The following is a 17,547-nucleotide window of genomic DNA, read 5'->3' as shown; positions in this document are numbered from 1 at the left end:
AGTAAATATCGTCCATCTGTCCATCCATAAAAGCATGATATATACGGACTCCCAGAGTGCGATTATAGCTTTACAGAACAATTCTTCTCAAACATATCCTTTAATAAAATTCATGAAATCCAAACTGATGCACATCCAAAAACTCCGGTGAGTGGTCATTTTCTGCTGGATCCCAGGCCATGCTGGGATACCAGGAAATGAATGTGCAGACTATGCCACTAAGCATCCATCCAACAGAGAATCATCACAATATTACGTTCCATATCTTGACTACAAAAGTAACATAAGAAGAATATGTAGGGAACAGTGGACAATTCAATGGCAAGCTGAAATGCATAATAAACTCCTCCAAATAAAACCTGAACCGCAACTATGGTCCTCCAGCTTCAGTGTAAACAGAAGGGAGGAAATAATCTTAATCAAAGCACGAATTGGCCACAGTCATATTACCCACCTTTATCTCCTCACAGGTAATGATCCTCCGCAATGCACACAGTGCAACTCTCCTTTTACAATGCAACATATTCTTGTTGAGTGTACTTTATACACCACTGCCCGCCAAGTCTCGTTTAGTTTCTTCCAAATCTTAAAGAACCCCTGACACTTTACCACATCATAGGCAACGATGCTAATCTGCCGGAATTTTTCCACTTTATTAAACTGATAAAATTATATCACCATTTTTAACTGATGTCATAACAGTCACCATGCACATGTAACATTCATAACTTTGATTAGTGCAATATGGCCAAAGTCACCCCTGCACCAAAAAACAACAACAACTTAGGGCATCAGAAATTTTTATCTTACTCATATGAGTAATTTAAATTCTATTTCTTCTGGGGCCCCAACAAAGTCCCTAATCGAGATGAAAACAGAAAACACCTCTGTAAAAAGAGTCAGAACTGAGGATACACCACCATCAGTAACAACTCTCTTCCTCATTCTCCATTCCACCGGAAAGCAGTCAATTGGGAAGATGTCACCATTCTTTATCCAGAAAGGATTAGAAGGGTTGGCAGGATCACCTAAATCTGTAAAACGACTGCGTTCTGGCGACCTTTTGGTCGAAGTTACAAATAAGAAACAAGCGGAAAAAATCCTGAAAGCCACATCAATAGGGGGATTACCTATTAACGTAACCCCCCACAAAACTTTGAACTCTTCACGAGGTGTCATTTCAGAGTGCAACCTTCTTCATGTCTCTGAAGAAGAGATCTGCTCTGAATTGAAAGAACAAGGAGTGACGGCTGTCAAAATAATATCAATGCAAAAGGATGGGAATCTCATCCCTACCCAAGTTCTCATCCTAACGTTCAAGACAGGGTACTTAAACTGCCCCGTGAGGATTTATATTCCAAACACACTGAGGTGTTTTAAATTCCAAAAATACGGCCACTCACAAACAGCTTGTCGTGGTAACCCTGCCTGTGCTCGATGTGCTGCAAAAGACCACGAGAGCAAGGAAAGTTTAGCTTCTAAGCCAAGTTGTACTAACTGCCAAGGAGAACACCCTGCATATTCTCGAGCATGCCAGCGGTGGAAAGATGAAAAGGAAATTCAGAAACTAAAAACAGAGCTAAATATTTCCTACCCAGAGGCTAGAAAATGCATACAACCAATAATTAGCGGGAAGCCTTCATATGCCCAGAAGGTTCCTGCGAAGTGCATTATCGGTACACAAACCGAGATGACTGTACCGCCAAGAGAGTCATTCACTCCGATTGCACGCTATTTATTGAGTTCACAAAAGCCCACCAAAAAAACACAGTCAGCTGCCACTCCTATATCCGTACCTCCTAGTGCTCTACCAAAACCAAGTGGTAAAGAAGAGCAACCAATAATAACAGAAACAATGGATGTAGAGGACAAGGAGGTACCGGACGAATCAGTCTTGCGGAAGGAGAAATGGACACCGGACAGAAATATTGATGACATCATGGAATATTGATGACATCATGGCCCTCATGCAAAAGCACGAGCCAGTTTGCTTTTGCTTTCAGGAAACTTATGTAAAGGCAAATGATGATCCCACCATGCATAACATTTCAATTTTTCGTAATGATAGAAAGGCAGGCAGACAGTCCTCCTCATGGAGGAGTCGCTATCCTTGTGGGCAACCAGATCCCAATTCAGATCTTGCTAATTACAACCAGCATAGAGGCTGTTGCAATTTGCCTTACAGTGGGATTTTTATTAACCGTGTGCTCTGTTTATTTGCCACCTGGTACTGACATCTCCCAGGAATACCTTGATGATCTTGTAATGCAGTTGCCTTCCCCTTTCTTACTTCTCGGGGATTTCAATGGACATAATATCCTGTGGAGTAGTGCTAGCATCAATGGAAGGGGACGAGTCATAGAGCGTATGCTAAATGACAATGCCTCTCCCTTCTAAATATTGGAACAAACACTTTCTTTCACATGCCTACCTGTACATTTTCTGCCATTGATCTATCTATCTGCCCCCTTCTCTTCTAGCTTCACTCACTTGGGAAGTGGAGAACCCCTATGGAAGTGATCACTTCCCTGTGATAACCTGCTTACACACTGGGAGACCATGTCTGTCTTTTAGGTTTTTTTCTACTTTATCAAGCAGATAAAATTATATAATCATTTTTGATTGAGGTCATAGTAAATATGACGCATATGTATGATTCATACCATTGAGAGGTACGATATGGCCTATGTAGCCCTTGCACCAAAAAAACAACAACTACAACAACAGCCTTTTAGGTTACCATGGTGGAAGTTTGATCAGGCTGACTGAAGTGCCTTTCAACACCTGGCAAATTTTGACATCTCAGTCAAGAGCCTATCAATGATGCAGTCATGTACATAACAGAAAATATTGTTCATGCAGCTGCAACTACAATTCCAAAAACGTCCACCCGGTTTCCTCCGTTTCCAAAACCATGGTTGAATCCAGAATGCACAGCAGCCAAAAAGGCTCAAAACAAATCTTGGGGTGATATGCAGTAACGTACATCATAGAAATTATTGTCCAAGCAGCTGCAAATGCCGTCCAAAAAACATCTGCCCGGTTTCCACCATTTCCCGCCGACCGGGCTAGCCGAGTGGGTAAAGTACCTGCCCGGCAACCCAAAGGTCGCGGGTTCGATTCCCGCCTCGGGCTTGGATCAAAGTACTGCAAAAACCTTGGGAGGTGCAATATGGCCACAGAAGCCGATGCGCCAACAACTACCAAATCAAAAAAAAAAAAAAAAAAACCACCATTTCCCAAACCATGGTGGAGTTCACAATGCACAGCAGCAAAAAAGGCACAAAACAAAGCCTGGGCAATATTCCGACGATATCCCACCACTGCCAACCTTATAGCCTTTAAACCTGCACGAGCCAAAGTACACTACATCCGCCGTCAGAGTCAAAAGGAATCGTGGATCCGTTTTTCTCCATCAGTTACTCAGTCCACTAGTACTAAGTTGGTCTGGGACAAAATCCGGAAAATGAAGGGAAAATATACGTCCCACAATTCTTCAATCCTAGATTATAATAGATGCACTATTGCAGATCCAACTGTAATAGCCAGTTCTCTTGGGGAAACATTTTCTAACATCTCTGCGACATCTTCGTATTTCCCAGAGTTCATGGTCCTCAAACATAAAATCGAAAAACAGGCACTTAATTTTAAGTCTAAGAGCCTTTATTCCTACAATGTGGCATTCACTATACAGGAACTGAAAAGAGCCCTCACTCTTTCAAAGGCAAGTGCTGTTGGACCAGATGGCATCCATTATGAAATGATTAAGCATCTTTCCCTAAAAGCTATGGATCACCTGCTCCTTCTATATAACAGAATCTTTATTGAAGGGCAGTTTCCGGATTCCTGGTGCAAAGCAATCGTTCTTGCCTTTGCTGAGCTAGGAAAGGATCAGTTTCCTGACTCTCGATCCATAAAGAAATAGCATAAATACTAACCTATGTATGGCGCATTATGGCCATAGACGCCCATGCGCCAAAAAAATCCCCAAACAAACAAACAACAAACAGCTAGGAAAGGATCCAAAAGTCACTACTAATTATCGTCCTATTGCTCTGACTAGCTGTCTGTGCAAAATCCTAGAGAAATGGTTAACTTTTGATTAATGTGGCATTTAGAATCGAATGACCTCTCTAACATCCAGTGCGGCTTCCGACTGAACCGCACCACTCTGGACCATCTTATTAGATTAGAAACATCTATCCGAGATGCTTTCCTAAAACGTGAACATTTGGTGTCTGTATTCTTTGACATGGAGAAAGCGTATGACACAAATTGGAGATTTGGCATCTTAAAAGATTTGCATAGCCTTGGTCTTAGAGGGCATCTCCCCATTTTTATTAAAAACTTTTTAGCCAATCGATCTTTCCAAGTTCGTGTGGGATCCTCATTCTCTCGTCCCTCTGTCAAGAGGAGGGAGTACCACAAGGATCAGTATTAAATGTCATGCTTTTCGCCATCAAAGTAAATTCCATCACCGAACAACTTCCTCCAACTGTAAAGAGTGCCCTCTACGTTGATGACTTTAGCATATTTTGTCAGTCATGCAACATGAGGGTTAAAGAAAGACAACTGTAAAAAGCCATTGATCGCCTAAATTCCTGGGCTCTATCTAATGGATTCAGGGTTCTCGCCACAGAAGACCTTTTTCATACACATTTGTCGTAAACGTAATCTTCATCCTGAACCTGAATTAAGGCTTGGACAAAATGCTATTCCAGTAGCAGCGGACACAAAATTCTTGGGACTCGTATTTGATACAAAGCTGACCTTTCTGGATCACATTCATCAACTCCGCACAAAGTGCACAAGAGGCCTGAATATTCTGCGCTCTCTGCCCTCTACATCTTGGGGTGCGGACCATTGCACCCTGCTACGCATTTACCGTGCGCTTGTGCAATCCAAATTAGATTACGGGTCGCTGGTATACAATTCAGCCAGAGACAGTGTACTTCAATGGCTGGATCCTGTCCATCATCAGGCTCTCTGCATCACTATTGGAGCATATCGAACATCTCCTGTCGAGAGCTTATACGTCGAAGCAAACGAACCACCGTTATCGCTTCGACATAAGCAGTTGTCTCTAAAGTACGGTTTAAAACTGAAATCCCTGCTAGACCATCCTACATGGCCATTCGTTTTTGAGCCACGATGGGAAAATTTGTACAACACCCGTAAGACTGCCAATCGTCCTTTTGGTATTCGTGTCCAAGAGCTACTCAAAGAACTTAATATCAAGGTAGACAAGGTTGCCCAAACACCAAAGCAACCCCTTCCACCCTGGCAGCTCATGTTCCAGCATGTTACTTGTCCTTTAAAAATTGGGGAAAGTCAGACTCTCCATCGTTTGTCTACCTGCAGCTTTATTCAGCACACCGAGCTGAACATTCTAACTTCACGCCAGTTTACACAGATGGCTCAAAGTAGGAATCATATGTAGGATCTGCTGCTGTCTTTCCAGACTCCACCATATCGCAGCAGATTCTCCTGAATGCAGCATATTTACTGCAGAGCTGCACACTATAGAGTTATCCTTGGATCACATTAGTAAATGCCAATACCAACTGTTCATTTTATATTCCGACTCTCTCAGCGTATTACAGGCTTTAATAACTGTGAGATATAATTCTCATCCAGTTGTGTCTTGCATTCGGGAGAATATTCATTTTCTCCCTGAACGTGTATATGATATCCACTTCTGCTGGATTCCCAGCCACATTGGCTGGGAATCCAGCAGAAGGGGAGATGATTTGGGATTAGGGGAGATGATTTGGCTGACACCGCAGCCAAATCAGCATTTCCCAGTAATAATCGCTGCCTGTCAGTCCCCTATACAGACTACAGCAAATAATACACCAAAAGATACAATGGCAGGATTCGTGGAATAGACAGAATACGAATAAATTATATCGTATAAACCCTGTAATTGAACCATGGCAGTCTAGTCTGCGCAGGAATCGTAAGCAAGAAGTTGTTCTTGCCCGGATTTGCATCGGACATAGTCATTTGACTCATTCTTATTTGCTGAGGGCTCATGATCCTCCTATGTGTGAGTCCTGTGGCACAATTTTATCAATCAGACACATTTTAATTGACTGTCCAGATTTTAGCAATATCCGTTCTACCGCTTTTAATCATCTGAATGAGCCGTATACACTCAGTTAGATTTTATCCAACAATGACCATGTGTCTGCTTTCTTTAGCTTTTTGAATTCAGTAAACCTTTTTATTGATATTTAAAAAATTGTTACTTGTTTATTGATATTTGTCTTTTACAGTTTATACTTGTTTTTATACCTTGACTTAGTGACCTAATTCATTAGGCCACTGAAAGTTTTATTTTTTTATGACGAGGTTTTGGTACATTATAGCCTTAGTTGCTAATGCGCCAATAAAACCCAACCAACCAACCAACCATCCAAGATTAAAACAGTACAGATCCTCCATGTTTCTGTTAAAGCATCCTGTGACAGCTATTTCCTAAAGTGGGGATAACATTTGCTTGAAAATATCAATATACAGAAACTCCACACAAAATTATCCACGTTTTACAAAAGTATACACTGATGGATCAAATTCTGAAAGTGGAGTCGGGGCTGCAGCCGTCTTTCCCTATAACACCATCTCTGTTTCCCTGCCCACTGAATGCAGCAGTTATACAGCATAATTATGTGCCATTACCCTTGCTTTAGAAAATATTCTCCATCTGTTCATCCCAAAATGTCTTATATATACAGACTCACAGAGTGCACTTTTAGCCTTGCAAAATTCTTCCTCGCCAACACATCCTGTAATAACAACAATACAAACTCAGCTGATGCATATCCATGAACCCCAGCAAGGAGTCATCTTTTGTTGGATCCCAGGCCACACTGGAATATCAGGGAATGAAAAAGTGGATTATGCAGCAAAACAAACATCCAACATAGCATCGACAGATTACTACGTTCCATATATTGACTACAGATCCTATATAAGACATGTATGCAAGGAACATTAGGCAAGCTCAACTGCAGAACAAGCTCCTTCAAATAAAATCTGATCCACAGTTATGGACTTCCAGTTTCCTCGTAAAAAGAAAGGAAGTATTCCTATCCAGAGTGAGAATCGGTCACAGTCACCTCACCCATCTTTATCTACTCACAGGGGATGATCCTCTGAACTGTACGCACTGCAACTCTCTTCTCACAATCAAACACATTCTCGCTGATTGTATGCTATACACTGATGCCCGAAAAGCCTCATTCAGTATCCTACAAAATCTTCAAGAACCTTTAACACTTCGTGATATTATAGGCAATGATGCAAATCTTCCAGAATTTTTCTGCTTCCTAAAAGGGATACAGCTATATGATATCGCCTCTAACATGATTCTATAATCACCATACCATTGATAAGCGCAATATGGCCCTAGTAACTCTTGTGCCAGAAATAACAGTACCAATACCTGGTGTTATCGTTGGCCGAGGAACTTTCTGACTATCCTACAGGTGTTTGGGATTGCGACTTTCTGGAGTTCCTTGTAGGTGTTCTCTGGGAAACCTATTGCTGCTAGACTGCTATGTAGTGTGTTTGGCACCATACCGGTGGTCGACATGATGATCGGGATGGTTGTTACTTTTTGCCCATGTCACATTTCCTTGACCTCATGCATCAGGTTCGTGTACTTCCTAATTTTTTTCCCTCATGGGTTTTCTGGACATTGCTAGTGTTGGGCACCGCTATGTCAATCAGGTAGATAGCCTTTTCCATCTTGTCCACGAAGGTTATGTTTGCTCTGTTATGCGGGATGGTCTTATCCGTTATTATGGCACGGTCCCAGTGGAGCTTGTGCGTTGGGGTCTCTAGTACTGCCTGGGATTTGTACTTGTAGTATGGTACACTTTTTTTGGTCAACTGGTATTTCCTCACTAGCTTCTGTTGTATTATCCTGGCTACCTGGTCGTGTCTATGAATGTACTCAGTCTGGGTGATCACCTTGCATCCCATGGTGATGTGTTGGATTGTTTCTGAGGCCAGGTAGCATTGTCGACATGTGTCATCCGACATTCCAGGTCGAATGACACATGACATTGTCAGATCAGGTGACCATTCTGACATCTGCCATTGCATTAGCATTAGTAAAGGCATTTGATGCAAGAAAGCAAGCTTATGCAGCATCAGCCAAAAAAAAAAAAAACCCACTTCCACTTCACCCCTCTGTTCGTTCAAAATACCTGTCCAGCTGAGCCTTAAACTTATTTAGGCTATCAACCTCCACCACAAGGGATGGCAGTCTGTTCCACCAACCAACCACCCGCTGGCTAAAGGCAAATTTCCGCACGTCTATCCTACATCTGTCTTTCCTCAATTTGAATTTATGCCCTCTCAGGTGATTTTTCTGAGCTAGAGGAAGAATCCCATCAGCATTGAGCATGCTTACCATATTGAAATAAAGTCAACAATCAACAAGAAAAAAAATCAACAATACTATATTGAAATAAAGGCGAAAAACAGTGGCAACAAAAATGGTAGGAACAGGCTAGTAACAAATTGCGATGTATTTTCTATAGTTTCTGGTGTTGATTACCTGGTCTTGGATACCCGCATGAATCCTTCAGTCTCAGGGAAGAGCATTCCGCTTGTGAGCCATGCATTGGGAGCAGTGTTATCGATGTGATCTTGATGGAGGTCATTGATGTCTGCCATGGAGTGTCTTCATTGCCCATCTTTCTATCTTCTTTTCTTGCTGTCTTGGTGGGAGGGGACTAGCCATACGGTGCAAGGAAGCCTGAGGCTTATGCTGCACCAGCCAAAAAAAAAAAAATCCCTGAGGGAGAGAGAGAGAGAGAGAGAGAGAGAGAATGATGATATCCAGCTCAGGATCCTGGGTGTGCCAAGCCCATACTCACCAGATGTGAGCCCCTGGGGCGATATCAAGTGGACCAATCTGATTAATCCCCTTCCTTTTAGAGTTTATATAAAAAAAAAAGTTTATATACTAGCAAAGCAAATGCAAAACATAAGTTTCTGCTGGGTTCCCAGACATATATAGGATTAGATGGCAATGAACAGACAGACCAAGCAGCAAAACAATTTGAAAGTACGATCAACAATACCATATTGAAATAAAGGCGAAAAACAGTGGCAACAAAAATGGTAGGAACAGGCTAGTAACAAATTATTACTGATAAAACTTGTTAAACAATAGAAAACCAATACAAGAACCAACAGACAAGAAGAAGTTAAAGTGAGCAGATTAAGATTAGGACAGACCAAAGTTACCCACACCTAACTGCTCTGTGCTGAATCTCCACCTCAATGCTCTGACTGTCACACAGTGCAAACAGTCGAACGTATTCTGCTTAACTGCCCGAACTTTACATGAGAACATCTGATCACCTTTAAATTCTTAAAAGGAACGGACACATTTTCTTTACAAACAATATTGTCGGATAAATCTGATATATCCTATGATTACTGGAACACAATGATTATGTGTTCCAGTTTCTGAAACACATAATTTACTCTAATTTGATATAAAAATTATAACAAAAGACATCAGTGAATAAATCATAAGTTTGGCGCATTAGAGCCATAGAAGCCAATGCACCAGTAAAATATCCAAACCAACCACCCAACATTTTTCCACCATTCATTTAATGTTGAAGGTTTTCGTTCTTAGAGCGATAAAGCTATGATTCTGATAGAATCCACAATTGAAAAATGTTTCCATGCCTCCATCACACTTTAATATGGTGTGTATCCATTTCCTTCAATGATTTTTTTGAAATTCCTCTGCATACTTCTTGACAGCTTCATTATCAACTGATGCACTTCTCCTTGAATTTTTATGTTATGTAACGAGAAGCGATTTTTAAATTGCTCAAACCAACCTTTACTGGCAAACTCCAGGTTAATGGAAGATTCTCCATTTTATTTTAAATGGTTATAAATGATGATGGGAGGGATTTTTATTTCACAACATGGCTGAGTTAGTTGGTCTCAGGTGAGGGTAGCATGGTTTTTTCCTCCTGGAAACCTGTTCTCTTTGTCCAGCAAACAGAAAATAAATCTCCGAACACATGCAATTTACAGACAATATACAAGGAGCAATATGTCTTAGTCATTGATGCTCCTAGAACTCTACTACAACAGCAGCAGCATTGATACCAAATAACAGCATGGTGTTCAAGTGTTTAATTTCTAGTGTTTCTGGTAAATCCAAATTGTATAATACCCATAAATGCCTTTCACAGCAGAATTATTATTTTTTATAATATGTTGCACAGTATTCATTTGCATTACCTCACTAGCTTACTAAAGTAGATGATGTTTTCCTAAATTTTCTTAGGAGAGGATGCCTTTCAGATGAAAGATAAATTAGATTCCTTGCACGTGAAGTTTATTGAGCTGTCTAATCGTGTAAATGAAAGATTAAAACATGCTGAAGAAGTTTTACCACTTGCTCAGAGTTTCCACACATCACATGAAAGACTAGTTGAATGGCTTAATCAATCTGAAAAGTGTCTTAAAACAGTGGAATCTGCAGGACTGAATGTACAGGAATCTACTATCCAGGTATTTTAGAAATAGCTTAATGTTAAAACTTACCATTACTAAAATTATGATGTGCTCTAACTCATTGATTTCCATACACAACTGTGCTTGGGGTAACAGTGTGACTGCTCAGTCTCATACCCTATTATACTGATCTTGATGATAGTATATTTTTTGACCAAGGGATGGCAATACCTGCTCTAATAAAAACTTATACTTGTTTTGATCATAAGAAATGGTACTCTCTAAAATTTACCTCAGAAAAATTGACATGTGCAATCTTGCTTAAAATTTAAACTCTGGGGAATGGAGATTCATAAAATGAGTAAGCCACTGAACATTCATTAGAATTATATTTAGCTTAAAGATTTCATTCCAGTGATAGTAATAACACATCACACATTTAAAGAAGCAGAAGTAAAGTTTAATAACTTTCAGTTTTCAGGACATTTTGAATAGACTGCTGTTTTATACATCAGACTTCTATAACTACAGGAAAAGTCCGAAAATCTGGATTGCTTGGGGATTGGGTCGATCTGGATTTTCGGACTTTCCGGAATCTCAGGCAGTACTTTTAAAATTCAAATTTAAGATGTAATAAAGATGAGATGACCAGGTAAATTTTTGACAGTTTATTCATTAGCAAATAAAGCATGCTTCATTTATTGAAATGAGCAGTTTTAAAGAAAAATAAAGTCTACATCTGACAAAGATGTAAACAAAAATTTTCACCTTAAAAAAAAAAAAAAAAAAAAAAAAAGCATGTAATGCTTTAAATTGTGTTTAAAAATGAACAATGTAAAAGAAAAATACAGTATATAAATGAAAGCAGATGATACATATTTTATATAAATTAATTATTTATTTTAGTTTATTAACGAAACATTTTCATATAAAATAGAAAGTTCGAAAAACAGACAAATATTTATTCGTTCTTTTCCGAGATTTGTTTGCATCTGTTGCATTGCTTGTGGATGGAACGCTTGCAGCTTCTACTCTATCTGCTGCACTGCTTGATGCTTCTATTGATTTCTTTAAATACTTTCGTATATCATCTTGTTTACGACTTCATAATTTCTTTGTGATAAAATTATTATGCACCATGTGTGCATGCATGACATCCTGAAGACTGAAGCTATGGTTCTGTTCCATAAATTTAATAGCCGTTTCAGTGGACTTTTCTGCAGTAGCCTAAGATATCTTTTCTTCTTCAACTTTGTCATTTTCTTCACCAGATTCTTCTGAATAATTCTCTTCTATCTTATCAGGAGTTATAATGCTTTGAATAATTTCTTGATCACTGAAAGTTGCTGCAACTTCAACATCATCTCCAATGCTTATCCACTCTTCTGTCATTCCATGCAGTCACGAGTGAAATATTGCATCTTTGAATGTAAAATTGCATTGAAATTCTGAAGGGTCGACATTCTTATGCATCATTTTCGTCATAAAATCATTTTTATAGTTACATTTAAAGTTCCTAATGACTTCTTGATCCTTGGGTTGAATTAATGGTGTTACGTTTGGTGGCAAATAACATGCAAAAATATTTCCACAATCAGACACTAATTTTGATTCATGCGAGTGGATCCTACAGTTGTTGAGAAGTAGCAGGCACTTTGTATTTCCAGGCTTCCCTAATTTTCTCAAGTTCTGATGGAACAAAATCATCAACAAACCAATCCCGAAATATATCTTTGTCCAGCCAAGCATTCTTTCGGGCTTTATAGGTCACAGGTAAGTGCACAATTCCTTTAAAGGCCTGTGGGCACTGAAATTTACCAATCACCAAAAGATTAATTTTATGCTGACCTGAAGCATTAGCACACACATAAGAACGGTTACGCTTTCCTTATTAAGCTTTAACCCTGTTGCGTTTTGCTCTTGGTTTCCAGCCAGAGTTTTTGTGAGCAAACACTTCCAGTAAACCGCTATTTCATTAGCATTATAAATTTGATCGGCTGTAAGGTTGTAGTCAGATACAATTTTTTCAAATGTTGCACTATATTCTGTTGCTGCTTGTGTATCAGCCAACTGTCTTTCTCCAGCAATATCTAACTGTCTAATACCATGACAAGTCTTGAAATTCCTAAGCCATCCATCACTAAATGTGCACTCTGATTCAATGTTCATTTGCTCCTTAAAAGACCTTGCTTTGGCAATAAGCATCGGCCCAGAAATTGCCATACCTTCCGATCATTTTAGCAAAACCATTTGCAGAACACTTTATCGAGATTCTCTAATTTTGGCCGATGTAAACTTTTCCTCTCAGCAATTTTATTGTAAGGGTCAGATGAGGCTGTGAATTATAGAATTTTATTCTTTGCCTTTTTTAGATTGTAAATTGTGGACTTTCCGATGTATGTTTCCATTAAAACAGTATTGCTCACACCATTTTCTAGTTTCTTAATTATTTCAAATTTGTCACTCAATTTCAAAGTGTTCTTTCTCTTCACACCATGAAGTTTATTTTAGGAGGCATTATTATGGGCTTGTCGCTGGGTATCTGTGGCACTCACGTATGTGCCCGCACACACAAAAGTTCGCTAAATTTAAAAAGTTTTTGAGTTTTTGAAAAGTCCAGATTCTCGGATGGTCTGGATTTCTCGCATCTGGATTTTCGGACTTTTACTGTAGTTGTATTTCTTATTTTTTTAAATTTATATTTAAGTAACATACAGTACTATTTTTGTATATATTTTAAATCCTCTCTCTTGTGATTATCTCTAGTAAAAATATATATATTATTATGCAGTAAATAAAAGAAGAAGATACACACCTGGAAGACATTTGTTATCAGACAGTAACAAAGCTTTGCACCGAGCAGGTTAATGCTAATTACCAAGAGACCATAACAGTTTCTTTTGTGATTGATATATCTATAACTGCCTACTGGTTGCAAAGGATTGAAAATATGCATTGATTTAATCATATTTGATTTCAGCTGAGCTGCAACTGTCTTTCCCTGTAACATCTCTGTTTCCCTGCCCATTATGTGCCATCAAGCTTGCCTTAGAACATATTCTCCCTCTGTCCGTCCAAAAACAGTGTAATATATACAGACTCACAGAATGCACTTTGCTGGATCCCAGACCACACTGGGATATCAGGGAATGAAAAAGCAGATTATGCAACAAAACAATCATCCAACATAGCATCGTCAGATTGATATGTTCCATATATTCACTAGAGATCCTATATAAGACATGTATGTAAGGAACAGTGGACCTTTTGTTAAGGCAAGCTCAACTGCAAAACAAGCTCCTTCAAATAAAATCTGAACCACAGTTATGGGCTTCCAGTTTCCGTGTAAACAGAAAGGAAGAAGTTCTCCTATCTACAGCACGAATCAGTCACAGTCACCTCACCCATCTCTATCTGCTCACAGGAGATGATCCTCCGAAGTGTATGCATTGCAACTATTTTCTCACAATGAAACACATTCTTGTTGATTGTTTGCTGTAGGTTGATGCCCGAAAAGCCTCATTCATATTATACGAAATCTTCAAGAACCTTTAACACTTTGTCGTATCATAGGCCTTGATGCAAATCTTCCAGAATTTTTAAGCTTCCTAAAATGGATACAGTTATATGATCACCTCTAACATGGTTTTATAATCACCATGTCGGAGGCGCCTCCGTAGCCAGGTGGGAAGGAGCAGCAGTGCATAGCACACGGTTCTTGATTAGAGCGTGGTTCGAGCCCGTCACCACCAAATACGGACGATGCGGAAAGGTCATGAAATGACCACCGCATATTCTCGGAGCAATATGGCCTTAGTTGCTAATGCTCCTAAAAACCAAATAACAACAACAACCATGTCGGACGGCCCCGAGTGCCAAGCGATATTAGTGACCACAGCACCTTTTCATAGTGATTATCTGATACACTTTACTGTAAATACGTTTCTCCTGAGTTTCGCAAGTCCGTTAACTCTTGAGCATTATAATTAAATAGATCTTTCAAATTATATAACCCAGAAAGGAAAGTACCTTTCTTTAACCCCCTTTTTTATTTTTCGTTAATACTAACCTTCTCTTCGCTTGGGTCACTGGGTGGCACCGCTCTTGCCTCCACGTGGCGGGGCTGGTAACCTGGGAGAAAAAGATAATCTCCCGGGGCCAAAAAGAGCACGTCATGAGTAAATCAAACTCGGACTTATCTGGGCTGCGAGATGCACCCCAGACATCAAAAAAGAAAGATAGTTCTATTGCAAGAACTTCAAAATGGCATAAAACTGACTCTGACAGCTATTCTTCTCCTTTCCTGATCATGCACTCAACTGGTGAAAATGCAATTGGCAAAATCTCGCCATTCAGAGTACAAAAGGAATTAGAAAGCAGAGCTGGAGCTCCTAAGTCTGTAAAAAGACTTAGGTCAGGAGATATTCTGATCGAGACCTCTAATAATAAACACTCAGAGCAGCTCTTGAATATTAATCTCTTTGCTGGAATACCAGTTACTGTGACACCCCATAGATCACTGAACGCCTCTAAAGGAGTGATCTCTGACTGGGATTTAATAGATGTGTCCGAAGAGGAGATGCTTGATGAACTTAAAGAAGAAGGCGTTATACAGGTCAAGAGAATTTCCACCAGAAAAGAAGGAGTTCTGACTCCTACATGCAATCTCATTCTGACCTTTAATACACCACATCGCCCGGCATCCATTAAGGCTGGATATCTGGTCTGTAATGTCAGACCTTATATTCCAAACCCGCTACCGTGTTTCCGATGTCAGAAGTACGGACATTCCCAGACAGCTTGCCTGGGAACTCCTGCTTGTGCAAAGTGCGGGTCAGTTGAACACAACTGCAAAGCCTGTACTGCACCCCAACCGATATGCCCAAACTGCAAAAAAGATCATCCCGCTTACGCTAGAGCATGCGATCGCTGGAAAACTGAGAAACTTATTCAGATTTATAAAACCAATCATAATGTGTCCTATCAAGAAGCAAAGCGAAATATCTCGCCACCAACCCTTGCAAATAGATCTACGTATGCTCAAATCACCAAAAAATTCCAATCAACCGCATCGCAAACTGAACTAACAGTACCCCCAAAAGAGTCTTTCTCGAACTACGTAAAAACACTGTACAATGCAACTCAAACTCAGGCAGTCAATACGCCAGTTTCTATACCAATTGAAAATCTCCACTCCCCGGATGAAGGATGCAAAGAAAAACAAATCGTAACTTCTGGTCACCAACATGAAATGGATACTAAGGAAATACCCACAGATGACCCGGTCCTACACATTTTTGTAGAAGACATGGAAACAGAAAGGCCCTCCTTTCGAAAGAAAGATAAAAACAAGAGTGAAAAACAGAGAACCTCAGCACCAAGAAAACGCTCGGAAAGTCTAACTAGAGATAAACAATGAACACAATAATTCAATGGAATTGTTGTGGTTTCCGTGCCAATATTAATGACCTGTACGACCTTACCTCTAAATACACACCAATATGTCTCTGCCTCCAAGAGACGTATTTCAAACCTCAAGACACACCAAAACTGTCTTATTACAATATCTTTAGAAAAGATAGAACCGATCAAAGTACTGCACATGGTGGTGTAGCTGTTATAACAAACCCATATGTTCCTGTCAAACAGGTCTTACTGAACTCTGCCCTCGAGGCAATAGCGGTCCGTGTAGCTGCTGACATCCATATTACAATCTGCTCCTTATATATTCCACCAAGCTTTTCCATCCAACAAAATGATTTAAACAACCTCATAGCTCAACTCCCCACACCTTTCCTCATTCTGGGAGACTTAAATGGTCATCACACACTATGGGGTAACAACAATATCGACCAAAGAGGAAAACTAATTGAAAAATGTTTAGATGATAACAACCTTCTCCTTCTAAATGATGGGTCACCTACTTATGTTCACCTTCCTTCCGGAACATACACTGCAATAGACTTGTCTATCTGTTTAGCAACTTTGTATCCTACTCTAAAGTGGACGGCAAACAATGATCCACTGCATAGTGATCATTTTCCCATTACAATTGAATTACTGAATAAGCCCTCTTAGGCCCCGAGTGCCAACGATCTCTGTAGTGAGATTTTCTAGCGATTTTCCTAGGGCGAGGGCGAGTACTAGTGCTTAGATAATCCCTCCACCGCTCGCACCGTTACAGCTGACCGCTCGCAACGTTACTTCTTCCCTCGCTGAGCAACGTCACTGCTTCACCACTAGCAACGTTACTGCTAACTCCGTTTGCAACGTCACTGCTATTGCTAGCAGCGTACTGCTCTCCTCTTCTGCTGATCGCTTGGTCACTGGTTGGTACCGCTCCTGCCTCCACGTGGCGGGGCCGGTAATCTGGGAGAAGGAATTCCCTCTTCCAGGGCTAAAAGGAGCAACGATGGATTGTAATGAATATCCATCTCTGGAGCCCACTGGCGGCAAAGTTGTTAACTCTGTCTCAGAACATGAGTCCAATCGTCTGAAGAGACTTCGGATGGAAAAACAGATTTCAGATATGCCAGCATTTCTTATAATGCACTCATTGTCCACACAGCCTGTCGGCAAGCTATCGCCTTTTCTGATACAGAAATGTTTAGAATCGGTTGTTGGATCCCCTAAAATGGTTGAAGCGTCTCCAATCAGGAGACCTTTTAATTGAAACTTCAAAAACATCTCATTCAGAAAAATTGTTAAATTTAACAACATTCAACAATATTCCAGTGTCAGTTACGCCCCATAACACCCTGAACACGTCTAAAGGCGTTATCAGTGAATGGGACCTATTAACTGCTTCTGAAAAAGAAATAGTACAAGAGCTTAGCGAACAAAAGGTGACACATGCACGGAGAATAATGACCAAAAAAGATGGCAACTTACTACCAACTAGGTCCATTATTTTGACGTTCAGTACTCCGAATCTTCCATCTTCTGTAAAACAGGTTATTTAAACTGCAAGATTCGACCTTACATCCCGAATCCCATTCGCTGTTTTAAGTGCCAGAAGTACGGCCATGCACAGACTGCATGCAG

The 17,547-nt window shown here is 40.0% G+C and overlaps 1 protein-coding gene across 7 annotated transcripts in view; it reads left to right on the top strand.

Annotated features, from left to right (window-relative positions):
- Nucleotides 1-17,547, top strand: part of LOC150085455 (uncharacterized) — a 1,845,429-nt gene that overhangs the window by 1,215,087 nt on the left and 612,795 nt on the right. For all 7 annotated transcript variants that reach the window (XM_090374043.1, XM_090374041.1, XM_090374042.1 and 4 more), the window contains one exon: nucleotides 10,334-10,560. In XM_090374043.1, coding sequence (XP_090230169.1) covers nucleotides 10,334-10,560 — 227 coding nt within the window. The remainder of the gene's footprint in view (nucleotides 1-10,333; nucleotides 10,561-17,547) is intronic.

This window comes from Mastigoproctus giganteus, chromosome 5, assembly GCF_048544385.1.
Source record: "Mastigoproctus giganteus isolate SK-2022 chromosome 5, ASM4854438v1, whole genome shotgun sequence".
Taxonomy (NCBI): Eukaryota; Metazoa; Arthropoda; class Arachnida; order Uropygi; family Thelyphonidae; genus Mastigoproctus; species Mastigoproctus giganteus.
The sequence above is the reverse complement of the archived record's forward strand: the minus strand, read 5'-3'. Positions and strand labels throughout refer to the sequence as shown.